Genomic DNA, 17,458 nt, shown 5'->3' on the forward strand with positions numbered 1-17,458 from the left:
CGGCTCTGAAGAGACCTCTCTTTCGGCATCTCACTGGTTTCCTCACTCCTTCCAGAGAAGGTTCCCTCTCCCCCGCTTCTTTCCTTGTAATCTCATCCTCTTGTAAACCTTGTAAGAAGATATGTGGTGCTCTGTATTCACTACTCTTCGGGAGAGATGCGAAAATGACCTCTCACAATGGGCCCAGGGCTGCGTTCTATTGGTGTCAGGTAGGAACGGCAAAACGTTGTCCCGCAGTGATGTAGACGTGTTCGGTTGAGGTCGGATTTTATATATATATATCTCAATATATTTTATATATATATATATATATATATATATATATATATATATATATATATATATATATATATATATATATATATATATATATATATATATATATATATATATATATGTGTGTGTGTGTGTAGGTGTGTGTGTAAAATTTATTTAAGAGTACAAGGTATTTTAATATATTTTATATATATATATATATATATATATATATATATATATATATATATATATATATATATATATATATATATATATATATATATATATATATATATATATATATATATATATATATATATATATATATATATATATATATATGTATATATATGTGTGTGTGTGCGTGTGTTTGTGTGTGTGTGCTTTTTCTACATAATTTTGATGCTGGGAATTTGTAAGGTAATGAAGTCTTATTTAGTTATGTTTTCTTAATAAGAAAAGGTATAGATTTAGCACACACTTGAATAAAAAAATTACTTTTTAAACTAATTTTTTATATATAATCTGTTAATTTTTCGATTTTCATAATGTGTTGGGGTAATATAAAACCAGAGTTTTCCTGTTTCTGTGTAAACGCAGCGATCCAAATTCCCTCCCAATAATTTGCGAACAATGCCTGCAGTGAGTCTTCCGAGGTTGTAGCGGTGTTTGAAATTACGTTCAATTACGCATAACAGTATCAAAAGACGCAGGTACTGCTCTGTTCGTCGACAAGTTGTTCTGAAGTAATTCCGTAAAAAAAGAAAAAAAATCGTGCGAACATTGAACGCGCTCATTTCACCATACCTGCTATCATAGTGGTTTTCCGCAATTCGTCTCTACGTTGAGTTATCAGTCTTATTTTCATTTCCAGAATCGTAAATTATATGTTTTCAGACAATTTCATCAAGCGTCTCGGTCTGGCAACTCATTCGGTAGTCGTTCTAAACAATTAGCGATGGAATATCAACAATTTAAAATCACATTTGCTCCCTGAAGCTTCCGGCAATGGTGTTCAGCTGTGCTGACTACGAAAGGGAGGACGGCGATGCCTTGTCCCCCCCTCCCCCCCTAACCCCACCACGTCTACCCTTCAGTCCCTGCCTCCTAGAAAAGACCCCAAACATAAACCCTCCCTCCCAAGAATCCTCTTCCCTCTGTGATCCTCCCCTTCTCGGGGGTCATCATCTGAGGGCGTCCCCAATCCCCATCCAGTCAGTATTCGGCTGAACAGTGTCGGAGTAGGATTATATACTTTCGCTCCTCCGCATACACTTCACTACTGGCCACTCAAAAATGCTTTGTCGCTCGGCCAAAATGGAGGTTTTCAGTGCTTTGGTGATCTGTGTGTATCGATAAGTGAATAGAATTCCTTGCAAGTACAGGGTGACCATCATGTGAGGAATTATCTAAAGGGAATTTAGTTTTACATGAAAGTGCTCGCAGGATCAACTTTGTTTGGAATTGTCACATGGTAGCTGAGCCAAGATGACGGATGAGGAAGAAGCTTTTCCTCCGCCTTCCTCCTCTTCCTCGACATCGTCATCATCTCCATTTAGTAAATACTACAGAAGTTACGATGACGATGATTTCTTCTTGCCCCCTGTGCCCGAGGAAGACGCAGGTCAGTGTGTGATTGGCGTGTCATCTTAGATTTCCCAGTGAAAGTTTGTTTTTCTCAGAATAGGTTGGCGCGAAAGTTTTTCCCATAGGAGATTGTCGTCCAACAAGTTTTTTTTTCTCATGCTTTATTGTAAAAGTCAGTTATCCACAAGCTCAGATTCAGGTCAGTAACCGAGTTACATGATTTCGGCATTTGAAAAGCACCCTACAGTATATAGACTTGGTTGAAATATATAGGCCTATAGGACAACAACCTTTGTGAAGGCCACCATCTCGACGAGTCATAAACATCAAAAATGTCTGTCAGTGGTTAAGAGTGTTTTTTCATGTGATGAAGGTCGTGATGCTCTGATGATTCTCATTCCTCCTGTCTTATCATTGTCATCTTTCAGTAAAGCTTTTGCAGCCATAGGTTTACATTAGGCCTATTTATTGACATTATTCTTCCCGAATGAGAATATATGCTACTTAGTCTATATGCTTGACATTATATACTTAACTTCAAAGAAGCTAGTTCACATTTAATTGCTCAAAGGTCCTGGATCTACTTAGCTTATTGTTAAGCGGGGTATAGGCCTAATTCAGATGGGTTGATACTTTTTATTTAATTTGCATTAGTATCACGATCGCCAGTTGTAGTTTAATGAGTTTTTTTATTACCTTTCCTCGCCTGTGCTGTCGACACAACACCAGTGTGATCACGTCTAATAAAAATCAACCAGGCCTAAGGCACGTGTTAGTAGCCGATTTTGTTTTTATGGTGATTTTTATTGTGCAGAAAAACATGTTGGTTACCAGGTATGCAATATGACACTAGGCCTACTGAGATCCGTGGCAGGCTTACCTGTGTTTAGAATCTGTTAACATCATCGTAGTTTCGGCCATCTGTGACTTATATTGCAGTAGATTGCCCAAAGATTAGCCTGCTTATAGGCTGCTGGTGCAAGGGTGTTCGTCTCCACTTGATAAGACCTTTATTGAACCTTCACACGCATCATGTAGGGTTATGCTTTCATTAGGTTACTTTCTTATTTTTATTTTTACAACAGTGTCCTCATATAACTGACAATTACTAATAAAGACTTTTCACGTTTACAAAGCAATGGGGCTGTGATTGGGAAAGATATTTCCAAAATTACAGCAATATCACAGTAGTGCAATAAAAGAAATTAAACTATCGAGCTCAAACATTGACTGCTTTTTTCCTTTTTGTTTTTTTCATGAACCTCCAGCTGAAATTAAACAATGAACAATTGATATGTATCAGGAAAATGCAAAGCTATTTTAGTCAGTTGATTTGTATAGATAATTGTTGGGTTATTTCTCTCTCTCTCTCTCTCTCTCTCTCTCTCTCTCTCTCTCTCTCTCTCTCTCTCTCTCGCTCCAATATTAAAAAAATTAGTCCATCTCCGAGGAAAAGACTGGTAGTTTTTTTTTTTTTTAATTTTACAATGACACAGTCGCGCGACCTTATCTTTCCACAGTGCTCGTAATAAGCATGATTTCAGATTTCCATAAGATTCTATTTAATCTCTCTCTCTCTCTCTCTCTCTCTCTCTCTCTCTCTCTCTCTCTCTCTCTCTCTCTCTCTCTCTCAGTATGAATAATTTGATAAACAGTCATAACTGGTATCATAACTACCTCCCGGCAGTCACGGAGAAGCAATTAACCAAAGCTAATGAGCTCAAGTCGCAGATTGAATGATCTGGCCGTGAAAACATCCGTAATCCTTCTCAGCTGTTTTTAGAGAATGGGAATTCCGATGTTCCCTTTCCTCCCCCTTTCCTCCCCTTGAGATCCTCGTGACCCATTCTGGCCTCTTGGACGTGACTTGAGGTCACCATTTGATGGCGAGGTTGCCATTCATGATAACTCAAATTAGAGTCATTAGAACAGAACACTGTTGAATAAATGGGAATGGAGGCGCAATGAGGATGATTAGAGTAATGATAGTGATTGGAATTATTATTTTTATTGTTCCTTGCAGTGCGGCTTTGCCTTCATCTTTATTCAATTCTATATCTTGTCCGCTTTTGGATATCATATTCTTTAGAATATTGTGAAGTAAATAAGACTACTTTTAAAAACTTTAAATCGGAGCATTCCATCCGTCTATCCTCTATCAGGATTCGTACTTGGTTCTTCTCGCTGGAGATGAGGGCGATATATGTATATACTGTATATATATATATATTATATATATATATATATATATATATATATATGTATATATATTTACATATATATATATATATATATATATATATATATATATATATATATATATATATATATATATATATATATTTGTATATATATACACATACACAATTGTTCTGTGCATTAGTACAATTACTAACAGGACCTCATTCAAACTGGATGGTATCTAGTGGTTTGAATAAATATCTCCACTAGATACCATCCAGTTTGAATGAGGTCATGTTAGTAATATAGACTATATATCTATATATAAACTGTGCGTGTAACATATGTTCATTTTATTTTCATTTGTTTTGCACTATATTTCTCTACCTTTGACTGCTTTTCTTATTATCATTTGGGCATTCTGGTAGAAGTCTTGCTGATTCCATAAGGATTGTGTTAATTGTTAATAATAATAACACCGGTAGTCTAGCACTTATAAAAACAATATGATAATAATAATAATAAATCTGTTCATTTTTTATATTATGGTGACGACAGTATTATTCTGAGACTTTAGTTCCTTAAATTCTATATAGGCAATTAAAATGAGCTTTTAAGCTCTCTTGATGTATGTCAGTGGCCGGAGCGGAACTCGCTGAAATATAACACTAAAATCTCAGTAATTGATACTGTAAATCAATATCCATTGCATCTGTTGTCGCCCACGTTGATAGGGTCGATAGATTAAGGCTCAGACTGGCTGGACGGAGGGCAGCCTGTCGATTTCTCGTCCTGCAAGAGGATGTTGTACGGTGCCCGTACATATTCACATATACAGCTTCTTATCCGGTTGGCAATATATATAATTATGCCTTGGTTTGCTCTTGTTGAAAGTTGGTGCTCTGTTTATTTTTGGGAATTTTTATATTTCGATATTTAAAAGGTGGGATAATGCTGTTGTTGAATGACGGCATAATAAACCAGTAGGTGTTTCGAGCTATTTGTTTATACTTAGGCCTAGATAAGGCACTGGCTTGACAAGTATTGCAGGGTATTCTGTAACCTTCATAACATTTCTAGATATGGGGGAACGAAGGATTGCGTTTGCCTTCTCTGCGGGAAGATATAGGTAGATCTTCCCAAGGTCGTGTATACAACTCCTCCGTTTCCCTCCATCCGTGCTCTTTGTACGGTTGGATGAACAGGATTTCGTTTCCTGGTCCCACCAACGCATTATAACCAGCATTTTTGTCACTAACTTTGTCTTATGTCTCTGGTCTTGAGAGTGGCATGCCATAAGGAAGTGACTCGGTGTGGGATAAGGTTTTGGCTGATGTTATGTGAGGACAAACTTGATAAGCTCTTGCAGTATTATATTTAACACATGCGGGGTTTGTTGACGTCGAGCATATTTGCTTCTGCTGGGAATTGATCTCTGCTACTGTTCATATTATGTATATTTTTACTGTGGAACATGGTTCGAGATGAATTGCGTATTGTAGAAGGTCTATGTGACTTAGATAAGTTTCTGTGTGTGTGTCTGTTTCTGTGTCTGTGTATCTTAGCGGTGGGATGTCAGTAAAGTCTAGAAGCCAGTTTCAAATAGATTGGAGAGAGAGAGAGAGAGAGAGAGAGAGAGAGAAGAGAGAGAGAGAGAGAGAGAGAGAGAGAGAGAGAGACCCTATATAGCCTTCGGAATGAGAAGTATTCAGCCTGTAGCTCTTGAAGTTTGTGGATTTGTTTCGGCATTTTCGTAGTGTATCTGTTTTATGTACCCTTTTGTGAAGGTATGTGTATGAAACGATAGAGAAGAGTGACTCAGTTGTTTAATGGTAGAATTCACCATTATCCTTTTGCGACTGAAAAGGAAAGCTTGAGCTTTAGAACTTTTACTCTGCTTCGTAAAGAGTTACTGTATAGCCTAATCTAGAGAGATGGGAGAGATCTTCGATTCTCAGTGATGCAGGAGGGAAGTGACAAGATTGTATTATAGGTGATGAGTAAGGTGCTCTAGCATTATAACCTTCAAATTATATTATCGAGTTTTTAGGATGTAGATTATGAATGTAGTGTTGGTTATAAGGAGGCCTTCCAAGCATAATATAAATTGATAACGGTCCGTATCATTAATGTGCAAACGGGCTGGTTTGGTTGAAATGACATTTTTTTCTATTTTTTTGATAGACACCAAAGAGAAGCAGCGAAAAAGTAAATTCCAGAGGCTTTGGGTTACACGTGTCAGATGTCCCCTAATGAGGTCTATTCTGATCGGAGCCCACAAGTCCGGGTTGGTGACCGTTCATTTAAATGCATGACTGCTTTGTGGATGGCGACCTTTTTACGCGTTCTTCAATCTTTTTATTCTTTTGCTTCAATAAAACGTCTCGTTTTCAGTGCTGATGTTGGTTTGTTTAAAGCAGTTCAACTGGAGGCGTTTTATTGTCAAGGAAACGAAAACTTGGGATGTGACGTTGCATTCTGTCCTGTTAATATTTTTCAGATTCAGTTTATCGCGTGGTGTGGATTTTAATTTCATTTTGTCGGTAGTGTCTGGATACGGACTGGCGCAGTTCTTTAGTTTTAGGTGAAACAGGGCAGTTGACGGTTTTTTGTTATCACTGTTGGTAGTTTATTTTCTCATAAAAGACATTAACTTTTTTTTTTTTTTTATAAATGTTTCCCCGCGTATCTTTCTCCTCTTCTTTTATAAGAAGAGCCCTTAATGTTAATATTAGAATCAATGAATTTTAAAGATAGTAAGTCAATAGGGCCAAAGAATGACACTTTTGGTTCGGATCTGCCCAGAAACCATTGTTGCCGGAAACGGAGTAATGAAAGACGGGATGTTGCCGAGATGTGAATCATTGGCTGCCAGAATCTGTTGGTTGATGCCGGTTGGGTTGCTTGGAGCAAGGGGGTAAAAATTATGTAAGCTCTCTCTCTCTCTCTCTCTCTCTCTCTCTCTCTCTCTCTCACACACACACACACACACACACACACAACTGACAGTGTAAGTCATTTGAGATCATTAATTATCTCCCATGAAATTACTGGTCTTCACCAACATCTTAAATCGCTCATGAGCCTTGGAATTTGGTTATTCCATAGATGAAACCAGTTACTGATTGCATTAGCACTTATTTTATATGTATCCTGGTACGTGTTGTAGAGAAATTAAATTCACCTTAAGTTATTGTGTATTCAACGTGCATGTGCATTTTTTGTATGTTATGTGTAAATGGTGGGTGAAACAGGATGTTCTCATACCTACCCTTTTAAGCGTTCGTTAGCACAAGGATGTGTAATTGATATGGTTACTGGTCGGATTTGAAATTGCATTTAGATGAAAACATGTATTATTTATTAGTTTTTTATTCACATGAAGAAGGTATTGTATGTTTGTTCACCGCTATTCACGAGAGGAAAGTGCTGTCTATTATTTGTTATCCATTAAAGTTTTCTTGCATTTATACGTCTTTTTATTGGCTGCAGGAACACTTCATTTACCCATTGCTATTTTCGAGATTAATCCTGCATATAATCATGGCTGTTCTTGACAGAAATGAATACAATGGTATCCACGATAAAAGTGTATTGTATTTATACGTTGTTATTCAGGAGAGGTTATACTCTCGTTAATGATCTGAGTGAGAAGTCTTTTCGAAGTGATTGGCAACTTGGCCTTGAAGTGCTGCGTTCCAGCGGCTTCTTATAGTATTATAAACTCTAATGATCATCGCCTACTCAAGGACATTCTTGCATTTCTGTAATCTTGGGTATCTCAGAATTGACATTTCTCAACATCAGCGAAGTTCTTGCGCTGTTATCCCTGCTTGGGTTCCAATTGAGCCCTTCTCACTGGGCAGCTTGTGTTGTTTAGCTTTTGCTTGGCTTTTGCAACATGGGCTGTTGCTTGTTATGACGTCTGTATTTCGCTGATAATGTGTTTCTGGTGTATGGTTGTCTGTAATACCCTCATTCAGTCCGTAGTACAGCATATATAAACGTGTTTCATCGTTACCTGTACCGGAAGCCTAGCTTGGCAGTGCTTAAAGGACTGCTTTCCCGTCTTTTGCGTTTATAGTGATGTTGAAAAAAAAAACATTCGGAAAATTATGTTTTTCATGTTTAACTGACATGAGCAATGTTAAGTCATTTTCGCTTGCATAGCTATAAAGTTTGTAAATATGAAATTTTCCAAGGTTTCTGGTACTATAGGCCTATAGATGTTTGATATCTGGATAAGTATAGAGATCATGCAGTAATTTGTAAATAAGCTCTCCTTGTGAAAGAAGTAGGACAGGGATGTTGTATACTTTGGTCTGCCATAAAACTCAAATTAATTCTTATAATTTTCGGGTATTTAATTCTTGTGCTTACGCATCGTTACTGAATGAAGCAATAATTACATAACTACAATTTTTCTCACCTTCGTATTTTCATAAACAAACGTGATGCCGATTTGTTTGTTGTGCTTTATGCTGATTTGTTGTGTTGCGTAAATGTGCTCCTACGAGGGCAGTAAAACCTGTCCAGAGAGACGACAATAACTTGGAGGGACGAGGCGCCCTTAAGGATTCGTTCAGTTGGAACGATGATGTGGCGGAAGCATGTTGTTTGTTGCTTTTCTTAATGGGAACACATGGGCATCAGTTGGAAGGCCTAGCAATAAGCCTCTTATCATTCCCCCGTTGGCCATGATGTTAGATGAGTTAGCGTTATGCGCTGAACTTTTTTTCGTAACCGAATGTTACAGAAACTTGTATTGGATTAGACTATATGCTGTATTTTGAGTGTTCTGGATACGCCTATCTGGTGTTCGTGAGGATTCGGTGTTCATATCCCAATTTGGGGATCCATTGTCATGGAAATAATAATATTATTTGACACATTTGTGCTCCGGACCCTAGGCTCACGAAATGATGTTTACGAGTGGGTCAGCTGGGCGGTGCACATGTTGGGTTTTGGGGATGTTGCCGTGAAGTCTTTTTCCCTATTCTCATGCTCGAGCTTTTCATTCCGTATTTGTAGTATTAAAAGAGAAAAAAATATGCATTTTTTCAGACATTATCCCAACCATTTCTAGAATATTGTTTCATCGTATAATATTTAATATGCTAATACGCAAAAAAAGAACAAAAAAATACTGTCTAACTGGCAATGATTTGTGGGCTTCGGTCCCGATCTTGCGTATTCCCTTTCTCCCTCTTCCCCTCTCTGGTCTGTCGGCCTGTCTCACTCTGTCTCTCCCTTCTCCCTTAATTCCTCTTTCTCTTAATTCCTCTTTTCGCATTTATCGTAGCGTGATGTCGTATCCAGAGGGTGCCTCGAAATCCGTAATCAAACAGCATTGTGAATCAGTTGCATAATCCCTCGGGTTGTGGTTTAGGAGGCGCGAAGGCCTCTGGGATTATAGAGGTAGATTTTTTATTTTATGTTATTACTTTCTTGCTTTGTATGGAGTGATGGCTTTCACTCTCATTGTATTTGTCTGTTGTAAGGTTTTAGAGACTTTTTTGTCTTTTAATCTTCATTCTTACATAACTCAAAGAATTTTGCTTAAGACTACTTTCTGACCTGTCAGTAAATTTTCTAGTACTAAGTAAATGATAAGAAGCTTTTTTCGCATGAAGTATAAATAATGCTGGGTTTATGGACGACATGTGTTTCGAATTTATTGGTCGATTGTAGTATCTCCTTACAGTAGACGGATGCTTCAATGTCAAGTGCTTCTGTGAACGCTTTACGTATATAAAAGTCAGGCCGCCAAAGTCCTATAATTTTTATTCATGGTTTGCATGGACCACCACATACCGAGAGACGAGTGAGATTTTTGACCTTTCTTCCACGTCCATTTAAATATCCAGGTGTTCTTTTAAAGCTCACTCTTTTTGCCACGTCTTATTCCCTTAGCCAAATTTTCCGTAGTGCTTTTCATTTTTAAGGCGTATTCGCGTCCTTGTAGCCTGCGTTTAGTCAACGGCAAGGGAAATGGGGAACGGGGGTTCCTTATGTAGTTTCTTGCTGAGTGAAATGTCAAGTGATATAGATTTTCTTAATAAAGTTTTTGAATATTATTTCTATGATGGTGACACTAATGGTAACATTGCACTTAAATTGTAAGCACAACAGTGTTTAATGATTTTTTTAAGGGTAATATTTGCATGAACTGAGCGTTTTATGACTTTAACCCACATGTAACAAAAGTATCGTCTTGAATGTCTTATGCAGAGACTATTCGTTTTGCATGCGAAATTAATAGCTGCTGGTTTAGATAGCGGGGCTTGACCGGTTGGGATTCTCTCTCTCTCTCTCTCTCTCTCTCTCTCTCTCTCTCTCTCTCTCTCTCTCTCTCTCTCTCTCTCTCCTTTTCGTCGGTATTAGTGCGTTTGTCCGTTTTTTGTAATCATGTTGAATGTTTTATAGCTATTTGATATATGCACACATTCTTATTGAGCTTGGCAGAGGGCCATTCATTTTATTAAAGAGATTCCATTGAAACGAAGTTTATTTTTCAATGAATCAATTAAAGCCCTCCATTTTCCATTTGTAGAATTCCTGAATCACTTTGATGTCTCTGGAACATACAGTACTGTTTCAGTCGGGATCTGACATTGCTCATGAAAACAAACTAGTGATTTTTAATCGTATTTTTAACGTTGGATAGCAGTTCGTTAAAGATGCTGAAAGACAATATTATAAAAAATACACTACTGGTACGTTTATTAATGCTTATAAGCTAGTTCTATTTAGAGTGGTAGTTGCAGCAAAATACCAATCGTCTGCTAAGATAACGATGTATTTCAAGTCTGGTATTTTTCCATCTATTCAGTATTTGATTGCAGTAGTCGTGTTTGCCTCTCGTTGCCACAAACACACACACTATATAGCCTATATATATATATATATATATATATATATATATATATATATATATATATATATATATATATATATATATGTGTGTGTGTGTGTGTGTGTGTGTGTGTGTGTGTGTGTGTGTGTGCAGAAACAGAACAAAACACATACAGTACACAAAATCAAATTGTATAACTAAGTCGAAAGTTAAAATCACCTCTTACCGAACATTCAGGCACTAAAAATCGTAATTTACACCTCAGCGTTACCAGACAGGAAGAAGCAGTAAAGCGACTTTCCATAAATAGGTCAATGCTACATGAAAAGTAATAAAAAGAAAAAGGAAATGGTACTGAAATAGCCAATTATGCTTGAACATTTTCAAGGTTCACTTTTGGGCGTCATTGTCCAATCACACGCCAGCCTCTCAAGTTATTATCATTTGAGCCTTCTAGAGTATCATCAACACCAACCCATTCGATGTAGCACGAATGAAGCTCATTTCATTTTGGTCAGCAAAAAAGGAATAAGGTCCCCTGGTTCGCAAGCGTTGGATGCTTCGTATGCTATACGGTTTTTTTTATCATGTATTTTTTTGTATTTTAAATTATATTTTTTCATGTCTTGTACATATAAAGTACATAGGATAGTATTTCTTAATTTACTTTGATATTTACAAGATAACAATGGTTCTTTCATAATACTGTAATGGTGATATATGATGTTTTTTGTTGTTCAGGCTGATCATCAAGGCACAGACATAAATTTTTCTGTATTTTATGTTAACGCTGGCTGAACACGAATTGAAGTGCTCAAAGTGGAAGTCACTTTCTGCATCGATGGTTTTCTTTTTGGACGAATGGAGTAAATTCAGTTTTCAGTGTTGCCTTGTAAAGGAAATGTTGGCTTCCTCTCAATCATAAGACTTTCTAAATCCCGGTAGTGGCGATGTGCGTAGTCTTTCATTTACGTGATAAGTTTGATATGTTTCTGCAGTACATCTCTCTCTCTCTCTCTCTCTCTCTCTCTCTCTCTCTGGCATTTTCCTCCATCTTGTTTGGAGTGTGCACATTTTTATATTGAAAAATCGTACGTATTTACCCGATTTTGCTGTTCCATATTTTGTCGTTTGGTTTGAGCTATAACCAGTCCTTATGTAGTAATTAAGGAATACTGCCTCAGCTGTCTGTAGTATGGAACCAAAAGGCGGTAACAGCCCAGATTTAAAAGTTGAGAAAAAACCACGTATTTGTCGGTGGCGCTATTTAGGGCCAGGTCTTGCATTGTTTGAGAACGGAATTTCGTCTGAAACAAAGGGGGAAATACCCCGCCATAAGAGCTCTTTTACGTTTCCATTTGGAAACGGCAGACCTTTTATTGTCTTGTTTGTCGATGTGCCTATTTTATGACTCTCTCTCTCTCTCTCTCTCTCTCTCTCTCTCTCTCTCTCTCTCTCTCTCTCTCTCGATGTGAGGGGATACTTGCACTCTTATGTAAATATTCGCAATCCATCGTCCCACGCTTGCTTATGCTATCTTGTGTGACCTCTGCCGTTCACTCAAGTATCATTTGTTGCTATTCTTGCACACAGGCGCCATGCATTATTGCCACGGTGTCTACTGCTTCCTATGACCAGTTTTGTATGATGGTAAATATACATGGCTATCGCTTTTATTGTGGTTGATTGATTGATTGATTATGAAATTTAGGTCTTGAAGACCAAGCGCCGGAATCCGTCAGGATTATTCAGCGCCGTAATGAAAGTGAAATATATAAATTAATGATATGATTGATAATGAATAGGTGAATGATGATATACTAGTAAAATTCAGTGTTAAAATATGAACGTAAAAAATTAAGAATGATATTAGACAGAACCAACAATAAATAAGTGTATATTAAACTTTTATATTCAAAATATATACTTAGTATAAGAATAAATATGACTGAAATCTTTATTAAATATACTGAAATCATATCTCATTGGACTGCTATAATTCAAGGTCCTTGTTGCTTCATCTCAGTTTTCTTTCAAAGATTTAAGAATTTTTCGCCCTATTTTATTGCTATCAAAATGAACTTACTCTCGTTATCATTATCACTATTGTTATTGCTATGGTTATTTTGCTTCTCTGGATACTTCCCCATATTTCCTTTTTTCGTTTGCCTGAGTTGTTAATTAGAAGATCGTTGACTGCTTTAGGGATAAGATAATGACGTGAGGAATATCATTTGAAGGCTTTGTCAACTAGAGCTCGCTTCTGAGGCCATGAAATAGGAAGAGAGAGTTTATCTCTCTCTCTCTCTCTCTCTCTCTCTCTCTCTCTCTCTCTCTCTCTCTCTCTGAAATGTATTTTTTTGGTTATTCCAACGGTACTGGCACCCAGATTTCTTTAATGGCCCCAATCGAAAGGAAAACAGTTAATGTAATTAGGTTAAAGATAAAAAAAAAGTCGGTATATTAAAGACCTCTCACTTTTGTAAGCCGAGGGACACCAGTAAAAATTAGATTATTGATTATTCGGGTCTGAGATCATAATTGATTTTTACAGGAGGACTTGCCTGATTATTGATACCTTGAAATACCTTTACATATTGTTTTGCATTGTAGCTGTGAATCCTTTTAAGGTGTAAGTTGGTCTAACTTAATTCTTTGAAGTCACAACCCGTCTGTCAACATGTTGCAGTTATTTATATTTAATTAGTTTGATCTTTCTCATTCATGGGATGTTATATATATGTATATATATATATATATATATATATATATATATATATATATATATATATATATATATATATATATATATATATATATATAGGTTACATGTATTATTCAGAACGTGAACCCTGTTGATATGGAACAAGCCACAGGAGCCCATGGCTTGAAACTCAAGCTTTCAAAGAATATGGTGTTCATTTGAAAGAAGTATTATTTAGTACATAAAAGCTTACTTAATTTTTTTTTTATGAACTTCGCACCAGAATTCGAAGTTAATGTGGACACTTCACGATCTTAAGGGCTATTTTTCATGAGGGCAGGAAACGAAAGCTCTTGGTAGCCGAGCGTCCCCTTCATTATGAAATACGATGTGATAGGCTTAGTTCAAAAGGCGTGGCTAAGCGGCTAGTGTTGCGAGGTGGGCGGCCTACCCTTGAAAGCTGTGATCTATGCGACTCTATTGTACCCGGATAATCGCCAGTTGTGTGTGGGATCTCGGCTATGCAAATGATGTAGGTGGCGGTGCCTCTGCTCTTGATTGGAACTGTAAGACTGAAAAATGTCTCGTGGGCTTTTCCGGCTGGGTGTCGTTAATGTATGTGTACAAAAGGAGATTTGTAGGCTATTCACGGGCGCCATATCTGCTGGAACACAGAACAGAGGCTAAATGCTCATAACCTTTGCAGTGATGGGTAACATACGACTATTGTTTTGATTGTTTACAGTGTTGAATATCATAAAATTTAGGATGTCAGTTGCAGCGTTCAAAGGCGGAAACTTGTGGCAACAAACGGCTGTCACCCTTCCGGTTCAATAGAAACAATTTTAAAGTATATAACACCGGGAATGGAAGCGCGTGTTGTACGACAGTACAGAAGGTTTTTAGCTGTAAACAGTTGCTGGGCGGAGGTTGCCAAGATTTTGTCTGTGCGCACTTGCAGTGTTATAGCTGGCAATAATCAGATACAGAACTTCGTTGCAGTAAAAAGCCACCAACTTTAATGTACCTAAGATTGTGGTTTTTATTCATATTTTGATACGTAATAATGAGGATATCAGCGTCTTTAGGGTTAAAAGTTGAAAACTTTTTTTCCGGTGAGTATGTTTAAATAGATTAATCTAATCAGCGATGAGCGGTCACTGTCCTCGAGGGAAATTTATAGTCGAGAAGACTCGCCATAAATCCTGCGATTATCATCTCAAATTTACTTCACTTGTAAAGCTGATATGGTAACCCTTCCACCTATAGGTCCTCTTGGTGGTCTAGACTAAGGGCTGTCTGAAATATAGGTTGTATAAGTGCTTTTTAACGCAACAATCTTTCATGTGAGTTTTCCGTGAATGAATGTTAGAAGTTGAATTCTTGTTGATTTGTGTAGGACGTCGTTGTAATAGTTTTAATAGTTTCTTTTTGTCTTTACATATGTACGAGTATATCTATATAGCCTATATCCTCCACCTTTACTCACGGGCTCTCTTCCCCCCTTATTGGTACATTGGCTGTTTTATTTGCATATACATCACTGACTTGCGTTAACACTCACGCGCGTGTGCTTGCGTGTGTATTTATTTATTGATTATTTTTGTGTCTCATATTTAGGAAAATATATTCACAGATAACTGAATATGGGCTGTTGTTTACTAGAGTGAATTCCTCTATTGAGGAATTTACTGTAGTATTGTATTCGATGAGGAAAGGTGTTACTTGCGTGTGTGTATTTTAATGCATTATCTATTTTTGGTGTTTATTACAGTCATGGTGATAATTTTCTTTGTATTCAAGGTTGTTTGTAAGATGTCATATTTAGAATTTGTTTTACGTTAACGGTTCCTCTTGTTTCTTGAAACAAGTGATAGTTTGATGTGTAAGCGCACTAGCTTACTTTAGGTATTTCTTACCTTACTGTTTCTACTGAGAATCATTCAGAGGCCGAATTCGCAAAAGGTTTGCGCTTCGCCTTCTCGAACTGTGACGCGCTAGCTCTTGAGGAACGTGTGAAATGGAGAATGGGCAGTAGCAATCGATCTAGTGTCCCCTCTGGCCATTTTCAGCATCACGGTGAAAAGGAGAGAGAGAGAGAGAGAGAGAGAGAGAGAGAGAGAGAGAGATGGTTATTGACCATTCGCCACAATTGAAGGAGGGAAGATTAATGAAGTTACTTCTTGAATGGCTCGCTTTTACACAAACACCCGAGGGAGAAGTTGAAAGAAAACGGGAAAGTAATTCTTTCTAGCTAAAGGGCAGAGTTTCGAGGGGTTGGCCACAGATCGTTAACCGACTTCGTTATTAACTTGGTAAAAATGAGTTGATGTTAGATGGTTAACCATTTTAAAACTGTTTGTAAATGTAAATGCTATGAGAATGTATATTACACAGAAGTTTGTTAAACTTTTAAAAAATCATTTCCTAATGCATGAATCTTGTAGGTCTTGATTCCAAGGAAGTCATGATTTTCCACTTTATAGATATGAAGTCATGGGCTAGGCCTATACGCCTACCATATAAAAATGGTCCACTCGGGCCTAATCAGAATTTGCTTACATCGGAAATATCCTTAGGCCTACATTCTTTTTGTCTTCCATGGAACTAAAGGCCTTTCCTGCTGGGTGGACGAGAGTTTACCATTTATATGTGTCTGAAGAAGAATTATATATATATATATATATATATATATATATATATATATATATATATATGCAGATGTGTGCATATAAATATGTATATATTTATATATTATATATGTAAAATGTGTGTGTATGTGTATATGTATGTTTATATGCACCCACGCAATAATGGTAATGTTAACTATAACGACCATGAAGGTAGTTTCGTGAGTGTTATCTGCTGTGGTCATCATTGCCATTTTCAAGATGAGTCTTTCTCTTTTGCTATGCGATACCTGTTTATGAGGGCGGAGTTCTCAAGTAGTAATGTATGGCGGCCGGAGGAGTTGGGTGGAGGGCCAGCGACGGAGATTGAAGGTCTACCTTAAGCTTACCTTGGTTGTGTGCCAGGACTCCTCATCTTGTCGGGCACTGCTATTGCTTGGTGAAGTTTGAACTGGTTTTGAGGTAGTGTATAGGTTATATATCTATATCTATATCTATATATATCTATATATATATATATATATATATATATATATATATAATTTATATATGCCTATCATAGTAGTGCGTGACAGCTTGAATTGATGTTCGAAGAGTACTTTGTGTAAAGAGCCAGTTCATTTTCAGGCTTACATTTTTTTAGTAACGTTAAAATCAATATGCGTATCAGAGTATTTACAAGTTACTAAAATGGAAGAAAAAGAAACAAAATGGTGATAAACAATGAAAGTGATGAACAATAGTAATACATTTAAAATTTAGGTGAAAATGATTATAAGAACAATAATAACATGGAAAGCGAGACGTTAGCAAGGAGAGTTTATACAAGAAATGGAAGTAAGAAATTGAGGAAAAAGCAGTATATAGCAGTGCCTTTGTGTCTATAGTTTTCTTTAGAGCCAGAACAATAACAATGCAACGCAACGCGACTAAATATTAAAATAGGCCTAAAAAGTGTACTGTACTGTATGTAACACTTTTTGTGGTAATAGACAGGAAGATCTATTTAATTTTTTCCTGTCCAGACTACCGGGAATAAAGTTGTAAATAAGTAAAACTTCAACAGCCATTTGAGGAAAACTTGATAGAAGTATCAGGAAAGTTACTTTTCAGTGAGGACAATATAGAACAAAAGAAAGCAGTTCTTCGTTTAGGCTAATGTGGAACGAAAGAAGAAAAGAATAAAAAAGACGAGTAAGTCACAGAGGCTAAACCCCGTCCCATCAACGCACCATACCACAC

At 36.9% G+C, this 17,458-nt stretch overlaps 1 protein-coding gene across 2 annotated transcripts in view; it reads left to right on the forward strand.

Moving 5' to 3' along the window:
- Positions 1 to 1,277: 1,277 nt before the first annotated feature.
- Positions 1,278 to 17,458, forward strand: part of LOC136853422 (uncharacterized) — a 574,979-nt gene continuing 558,798 nt past the window's right edge. The window contains exon 1 of one of the 2 annotated variants that reach the window (XM_067128959.1): positions 1,278 to 1,882. In XM_067128959.1, coding sequence (XP_066985060.1) covers positions 1,747 to 1,882 — 136 coding nt within the window. In that variant the 5' untranslated portion in view covers positions 1,278 to 1,746. The remainder of the gene's footprint in view (positions 1,883 to 17,458) is intronic. The other variant, XM_067128958.1, reaches the window with a different exon arrangement.

This window comes from Macrobrachium rosenbergii, chromosome 27, assembly GCF_040412425.1.
Source record: "Macrobrachium rosenbergii isolate ZJJX-2024 chromosome 27, ASM4041242v1, whole genome shotgun sequence".
NCBI lineage: Eukaryota > Metazoa > Arthropoda > Malacostraca > Decapoda > Palaemonidae > Macrobrachium > Macrobrachium rosenbergii.